The following is a 7,833-nucleotide window of genomic DNA, read 5'->3' as shown; positions in this document are numbered from 1 at the left end:
TGATCCTGGACCATCTGACATGCAGCTCCAGGTGACAGAGAGCGCATCAATTAGGGCCAAGCCTACAAGTCTTCAACCTTTTCTCGTCCAGGGACTCCGTCCCAGGAAAAGCGGCAACCCAAGCACTGTCTAAGACCCCAAACAACATGTTTTTAGTCTGAGGGAGAGAGAGATGGCATGGGGGAGTGTGTGAGGGTTAAAATAATGAATTGGACACCACATAGGCAGGTGGATGCACTGTGGCGGTCCTCGTTGTTGTAACGCACTTTAGGCGTAGTGGGTGCGGAGTCAGGCGCAGGAAACAGAAGGTAAAGAACAATGTTTTATTCCGTAACAGAGAAAAATGGTCATGCCAATACTGGGTGCACATACGAGACTGGCCCGAAACCAGGCCCCAACCCGCCCGTTGGAAAAACAAAGGGAAACGCAACATCACAAACATACACAGAGGAAAATTAAGCCCGCAGAAAGAGCAGGCGGGCCTTAAATAGCCCAACTAAAAACCTAAACAAGAAACAGGTGTAACCAATAAGACAAAACCAACAGAAAAGGGAAAAGGGATCGGTGGCAGCTAGTAGACCGGTGACGACGAGCGCCGAGCGCCGCCCGAACAGGAAGAGGAGCCACCTTCAGTGGGAGTCGTGACAGTTGTGTTCGCTGCCAGCTGGTTGATCTCAACAGCAATCTAAAAGTGAATTCTCAATTGTGCTAGAAACATAAATCCCTCCACTTTCATAACACAACAAAATATATTCACAAATGCAAAATACACACTCACTGTATACTGTTTTAATCGGTTTTAACACAGTTGAAGCTGACAGTATTTTTCAGGGACAACACGTTTGTGGCCTCCGTCTTCCATTTATACACAGGTGTTCAAAAGACGCATATAGCTAATGAGCACAGGTAGTCCAGTTGGTCATCCGTCTGTTGTCCGTGTGGGAATCCTAACCCTATAAAATTGTGCATCAATTTAACCTTTTGTTTTTTGAAAATTATTTCTTGCCGATGTGAAATACAAGGTCCTTATGCTTCCAAAACTGTACCGCAAGTGATGCATGATAATGTTCGGAAAGAGCGTCATGGCTCTTAACATATTTTCCCCCTACAGAAAACAACACCGTCCAATGACTTTTATGTGTAATGTAATGCAACAGAGAGTCATGATCAAGAGCTAGCTGCACACAAGCTTCTGGACATCCAGATCTCAGTAGCCTTCAATACAGTCCATACAGTAGCTGTGTCCAGAAGGAATAGTCACCGGATCCTTCAGTATCTCCTAACATATTTAACAACTGATCAAGTCCATGGCTTCTGCCATTTTGAAACGCAAGTGCTTATCCATGGCATAGACCAGGTGAATCCAGGTGAAAGTTATGATCCCTTTTTGGTGTCACTTGTCAAATCCACTTCAATCCGTGTAGATGAAGGGGAGGAGACAGATTAAATAAGGATGTTTAAGCCTTGAGACATGGATTGGGTATGTGTGCCATTCAGAGGGTGAATGGGCAAAATTTAAGTGCCTTTGAACAGGGTATAGTAATTTGTGTACACTGATGACTAACATTAGAATCAATCCCTTTCAGTGACATAGACTGTGGACAGTTCATATTTTAACAGTAGTGCACATGTTGTGCATTCACCAGTAGTTTGTATCATAAAACAATGTTAAGTCTGTCAGGTTGAAACAGATTGCATGATGTATATGTACACAGTGAAAGTCAATAGAAGATAAAAAAGGGACTGCATCCTCTGAATAGTGCACGGGTGCACTCACTAGTAGATTGTATTACTGTTTTCATAAAGGTATTATGTTATTGTGTCAGTCTGAAAAAGATTTTACGATGCTTATGAACACACTGAAAGTCAATGAGTGTAGATCACTTTGTTAATTTACTATATTGGTGTCAGTATCTTCACAGATGATCCATAACCAGGACCAACCCAGAATCCAGGGTAGAGGGGCTGAGTGAATGTGGTCTGGACTCTGTGGAGGAGGGTCATCTTGTCAGAGACACTGTAGAAGGACAGAGTTCCTGCCTTGTGGTCCAGGTACACTCCTACTCTGGAGGAGCAGGGGGTAGGGATATCAGTATTGATATTATTGTGCCTGAAAGAGCAGATAGACGGATCACAGACCAAAGTCCAGGACTGATAATTTCGTCCAAAGCTAACATCCACTCCATCTCCTGTCCTGCAGATCCCTTTATAAGACACGGCAACTTTACACTTGCTCCCACTCCTTTCTACCTCCCAGTAGCAGGTTCCAGACAAAGCTTCTTTACACAACAACTGGCAGTAGAAGTTAAATCTGTCTGGATGGTGAAGATAGGACTCAGCATTTTCACTCCTGGTCACCTTCCTGTTCCCCTCAGACAGACGCAGATATCTATTAGCTGTGTTGGGGTCCAATGTAAGCTGGCAGGAATCTGAAATTATTTTGAAATAAAACATTGTGTTTGCACGTGTCTGTATACCTGCACGCATTTGTGTGTGGGTCAGGCAGGCTAGTGAAACCGTATTTATAGTTGTGTGTAGATATTTACTCACATTTCAAGAACTGCTCTCTGGTATTGGGTTCAGGAGGTGACACAACCTTCATCTTTGCACGGTACCCGTTAGGAAACACATATAGAAGAGGGGGGGTTCATTACAACCAATTTAATCAAACAAATAACTCTGCCCAACAACCTCCTCCCCCCTCACATGAGCTGAACTGTGTGAACTGCAACTTATCCCATGAACTGTATTCACATGTAATGTTTTTGTTGTAATATTGTTTGTGATCTATATTGGTGTATGCATTTGAATGGATAGTTTACCAAAATTACACATTGGTTTTCCTAACCCTTGAGTGAGCAGTATGGCAGCAATCCATGCTTTTGTTTTATTTCCCTGGAACTGTTTCCAAATGCTAACGTTTTAGTATTTGTGGTACAAATCCCATTCAAGTCATGGTACCGATATAAGTATTTTTCACGCATCATGTCCAAATCATCCAAAAGCATTTAAAATTGAATTGTGAAACTCAACAAAGTCACTTATAGATGATTTGAACATAATGCGCGGAAAATGCTAATATTGGTACCATGACTTGAAAAGGATTTGTGCCACAAATGCTAAAACGTTAGCATATGGAAAAAGTGCTAGAGAAACTAAACCAAGCATTCATTGTCGTCATACCTTGTCCATAGACTGCTTACAGGGTATGAAAATCAACATGTAATTTTATAATTAGAGTGAATTATTAGGGGATCCCAAGTGGCGCAGCAGTCAATGGCACTGCATCTCAGTACCCGAGGCGTCACTACAGACCCTAGTTCGATTCCAGGCTGTATCACAACCGGACATGATTGGGAGTCCCATAGGGTGGTGCACAATTGGACTAGCATCGTCCGGGTTAGGGTTTGGCACAATTGGCCTAGCATCGTCCGGGTTAGGGTTCGGCACAATTGGCCTAGCGTCGTCCGGGTTAGAGTTTAGCACAATTGGCCTAGCGTCGTCCGGGTTAGGGTTTGGCACAATTGGCCTAGCATCGTCCGGGTTAGGGTTTGGCTGTGGTAGGCCGTCATTGTAAATAAGAATTTGTTCTTAATCGACTTGCCCGGTTAAATATATAAATATATATATATCCCTTTAAGCGCTAAATGTGGTGATGCTGTGTTGTTGAGATCATGCAAGACACAAAAAAAGAGGCACAAAGAATGATTATTATTATTATCATCCCACCCCTTCACTCAGCTCACACCAGGACCCCAGATAGCCTATTCCCCACAGTGGGACTCAGTGGTGTTTGAATGAGGCCCTGCATGGGCTCCTCATTGGCTTTAGTCTAGGAATCTGCTAATTCAATAAGCTACATGTGAGTTGTCAACACTCAAATCAAATAAATCAAATCAAATGTATTTGTCACATACACATGGTTAGCAGATGTTAATGAGAGTGTAGCGAAATGCTTGTGCTTCTAGTTCCGACAATGCAGTAGTAACCAACGAGTAATCTAACCTAACTATTCCAAATCTACTACCTTATACACACAAGTGTAAAGGGATAAAGAATATGTACATAAAGATATATGAATGAGTGATGGTACAGAACTCACCTCAAGTCTCACCTCCTGAATCTTCTTCGTATTTATTTCTGTCAGTGTTTCCACCAATTCTGCAATGACAGTGTTTTTGTTCAGAACAGGCCTTGTAGGGAAGATCTGTCTGCACTGGGGCAGCTGCAGACAAGCTTCTGATCCCAGAAGCATTTAATACAGTCCATACAGTAGCTGTGTCCACAGGGAATAGTCACTGGATCCTTCAGTATCTCCAAACAGATTGAACAACTGATTGAGTCCATGGCTTCTGCCATTTTGAAACGCAAGCAGACTGAGCTGAAGAGATGAGTTTCGTTTCCAATTGTGCTGAGGAGTAGGCTTAGGAGTGGCTCCCACTAACCCATATAACATTTCACTTCCTGGATCTGAACTCACGTATCAGATACCAGGTCTGGCCAGCAGAGGGGCTATAAGTGGTCTGTCACAACCATAGAGAGAGAGAGAACTTTCTTATTGTAAGTTTGAGATTGAATGACATTTACTAGAACAGCCATAACCCTTCAAGCCAAAGCTCCCTAACTGTGGACCGGTAGCCATTTAAACATCAACTCAACAAAACATATACTACAAAAGAAACATCCATTCCATGAGCTACATCAGATTGCATAGAATTTATTTCAACAAACAATGCAAACAGTTCATTGTCAATGGAGCTTGTGCAAAGCTGATGTCTAACAGATTAAATCCCTTTCATTGAAAGGGACTGCATCCTCTGAATAGTGCACGGGTGCACTCACTAGTAGATTGTATTACTGTTTTCATAAAGGTATTATGTTATTGTGTCAGGCTGAAAAAGATTTTACGATGCTTATGAACACACTGAAAGTCAATGAGTGTAGATCACTTTGTTAATTTACTATATTGGTGTCAGTATCTTCACAGATGATCCATAACCAGGACCAACCCAGAATCCAGGGTAGAGGGGCTGAGTGAATGTGGTCTGGACTCTGTGGAGGAGGGTCATCTTGTCAGAGACACTGTAGAAGGACAGAGTTCCTGCCTTGTGGTCCAGGTACACTCCTACTCTGGAGGAGCAGGGGGTAGGGATATCAGTATTGATATTATTGTGCCTGAAAGTGCAGATAGACGGATCACAGACCAAAGTCCAGGACTGATAATTTCGTCCAAAGCTAACATCCACTCCATCTCCTCTCCTGCAGATCCCTTTATAAGACACGGCAACTTTACACTTGCTCCCACTCCTTTCTACCTCCCAGTAGCAGGTTCCAGACAAAGCTTCTTTACACAACAGCTGGCAGTAGAAGTTAAATCTGTCTGGATGGTGAAGATAGGACTCAGCATTTTCACTCCTGGTCACCTTCCTGTTGCCCTCAGAGAGACGCAGATATCTATTAGCTGTGTTGGGGTCCAATGTAAGCTGGCAGGAATCTGAAATTATTTTGAAATAAAACATTGTGTTTGCATGTGTCTGTATACCTGCACGCATTTGTGTGTGGGTCAGGCAGGCTAGTGAAACCGTATTTATAGTTGTGTGTAGATATTTACTCACATTTCAAGAACTGCTCTCTGGTATTGGGTTCAGGAGGTGACACAACCTTCATCTTTGCACGGTACCCGTTAGGAAACACATATAGAAGAGGGGGGGTTCATTACAACCAATTTAATCAAACAAATAACTCTGCCCAACAACCTCCTCCCCCCTCACATGAGCTGAACTGTGTGAACTGCAACTTATCCCATGAACTGTATTCACATGTAATGTTTTTGTTGTAATATTGTTTGTGATCTACATTGGTGTATGCATTTGAATGGATAGTTTACCAAAATTACACATTGGTTTTCCTAACCCTTGAGTGAGCAGTATGGCAGCAATCCATGCTTTTGTTTTATTTCCCTGGAACTGTTTCCAAATGCTAACGTTTTAGTATTTGTGGTACAAATCCCATTCAGGTCATGGTACCGATATAAGTATTTTTCACGCATCATGTCCAAATCATCCAAAAGCATTTAAAATTGATTGTGAAACTCAACAAAGTCACTTATAGATGATTTGAACATAATGCGCGGAAAATGCTAATATTGGTACCATGACTTGAAAAGGATTTGTGCCACAAATGCTAAAACGTTAGCATATGGAAAAAGTGCTAGAGAAACTAAACCAAGCATTCATTGTCGTCATACCTTGTCCATAGACTGCTTACAGGGTATGAAAATCAACATGTAATTTTATAATTAGAGTGAATTATTAGGGGATCCCAAGTGGCGCAGCAGTCAATGGCACTGCATCTCAGTACCCGAGGCGTCACTACAGACCCTAGTTCAATTCCAGGCTGTATCACAATCGGACATGATTGGGAGTCCCATAGGGTGGTGCACAATTGGACTAGCATCGTCCGGGTTAGGGTTTGGCACAATTGGCCTAGCGTCGTCCGGGTTAGGGTTCGGCATAATTGGCCTAGCGTCGTCCGGGTTAGAATTTAGCACAATTGGCCTAGCGTCGTCCGGGTTAGGGTTTGGCCGTGGTAGGCCGTCATTGTAAATAAGAATTTGTTCTTAACCGACTTGCCCGGTTAAATATATAAATATATATATATCCCTTTAAGCGCTAAATGTGGTGATGCTGTGTTGTTGAGATCATGCAAGACACAAAAAAAGAGGCACAAAGAATGATTATTATTATTATCATCATCCCACCCCTTCACTCAGCTCACACCAGGACCCCAGATAGCCCCACAGTGGGACTCAGTGGTGTTTGAATGAGGCCCTGCATGGGCTCCTCATTGGCTTTAGTCTAGGAATCTGCTAATTCAATAAGCTACATGTGAGTTGTCAACACTCAAATCAAATAAATCAAATCAAATGTATTTGTCACATACACATGGTTAGCAGATGTTAATGAGAGTGTAGCGAAATGCTTGTGCTTCTAGTTCCGACAATGCAGTAGTAACCAACGAGTAATCTAACCTAACTATTCCAAATCTACTACCTTATACACACAAGTGTAAAGGGATAAAGAATATGTACATAAAGATATATGAATGAGTGATGGTACAGAACTCACCTCAAGTCTCACCTCCTGAATCTTCTTCGTATTTATTTCTGTCAGTGTTTCCACCAATTCTGCAATGACAGTGTTTTTGTTCAGAACAGGCCTTGTAGGGAAGATCTGTCTGCACTGGGGGCAGCTGCAGACAAGCTTCTGATCCCAGAAGCATTTAATACAGTCCATACAGTAGCTGTGTCCACAGGGAATAGTCACTGGATCCTTCAGTATCTCCAAACAGATTGAACAACTGATTGAGTCCATGGCTTCTGCCATTTTGAAACGCAAGCAGACTGAGCTGAAGAGATGAGTTTCGTTTCCAATTGTGCTGAGGAGTAGGCTTAGGAGTGGCTCCCACTAACCCATATAACATTTCACTTCCTGGATCTGAACTCACGTATCAGATACCAGGTCTGGCCAGCAGAGGGGCTATAAGTTGTCTGTCACAACCATAAAGAGAGAGAGAACTTTCTTATTGTAAGTTTGAGATTGAATGACATTTACTAGAACAGCCATAACCCTTCAAGCCAAAGCTCCCTATCTGTGGACCGGAAGCCATTTAAACATCGACTCAACAAAACATATACTACAAAAGAAACATCCATTCCATGAGCTACATCAGATTGCATAGAATTTATTTCAACAAACAATGCAAACAGTTCATTGTCAATGGAGCTTGTGCACAGCTGATGTCTAACAGATTAAATCCCTTTCATTGAAAGGG

At 42.4% G+C, this 7,833-nt stretch overlaps 2 protein-coding genes across 2 annotated transcripts; both read right to left on the bottom strand.

Annotated features, from left to right (window-relative positions):
* Window positions 1–309: 309 nt before the first annotated feature.
* LOC135509316 (tripartite motif-containing protein 16-like) lies at window positions 310–4,623 on the bottom strand. The gene is made up of 3 exons (XM_064929861.1): window positions 4,103–4,623; window positions 2,551–2,602; window positions 310–2,429 (listed from the first exon to the last, which is right to left on the bottom strand). Exons 1-3 carry the CDS (start codon window positions 4,253–4,255, stop codon window positions 1,897–1,899), a joined length of 738 nt encoding a protein of 245 aa, XP_064785933.1. The 5' UTR covers window positions 4,256–4,623; the 3' UTR covers window positions 310–1,896.
* A 78-nt stretch (window positions 4,624–4,701) lies between these two features.
* Window positions 4,702–7,515, bottom strand: LOC135509315 (tripartite motif-containing protein 16-like). Its single transcript, XM_064929860.1, has 3 exons — window positions 7,128–7,515; window positions 5,616–5,667; window positions 4,702–5,494 (listed from the first exon to the last, which is right to left on the bottom strand). Exons 1-3 carry the CDS (start codon window positions 7,383–7,385, stop codon window positions 4,962–4,964), a joined length of 843 nt encoding a protein of 280 aa, XP_064785932.1. The 5' UTR covers window positions 7,386–7,515; the 3' UTR covers window positions 4,702–4,961.
* Window positions 7,516–7,833: the final 318 nt, after the last annotated feature.

Source organism: Oncorhynchus masou, chromosome 22 (genome assembly GCF_036934945.1).
Source record: "Oncorhynchus masou masou isolate Uvic2021 chromosome 22, UVic_Omas_1.1, whole genome shotgun sequence".
NCBI classification, from domain to species: Eukaryota; Metazoa; Chordata; class Actinopteri; order Salmoniformes; family Salmonidae; genus Oncorhynchus; species Oncorhynchus masou.
Note: the sequence above shows the minus strand (reverse complement) of the source record. Positions and strands in the feature narration are given on the sequence as shown.

Bases quoted from the DNA above. Each gene is read 5' to 3' on its own strand.
- LOC135509316 (XM_064929861.1), bottom strand. From the start codon at position 4,255: ATGCTTCTGGGATCAGAAGCTTGTCTGCAGCTGCCCCAGTGCAGACAG. The intron at 2,603-4,102 runs GTGAGTTCTGTA...TACCGTGCAAAG, and splicing joins TTCAGGAGGTGAGACTTGAG to ATGAAGGTTGTGTCACCTCC. The intron at 2,430-2,550 runs GTGAGTAAATAT...AAATAATTTCAG, and splicing joins CAGAGAGCAGTTCTTGAAAT to ATTCCTGCCAGCTTACATTG.
- LOC135509315 (XM_064929860.1), bottom strand. From the start codon at position 7,385: ATGGCAGAAGCCATGGACTCAATCAGTTGTTCAATCTGTTTGGAGATA. The intron at 5,668-7,127 runs GTGAGTTCTGTA...TACCGTGCAAAG, and splicing joins TTCAGGAGGTGAGACTTGAG to ATGAAGGTTGTGTCACCTCC. The intron at 5,495-5,615 runs GTGAGTAAATAT...AAATAATTTCAG, and splicing joins CAGAGAGCAGTTCTTGAAAT to ATTCCTGCCAGCTTACATTG.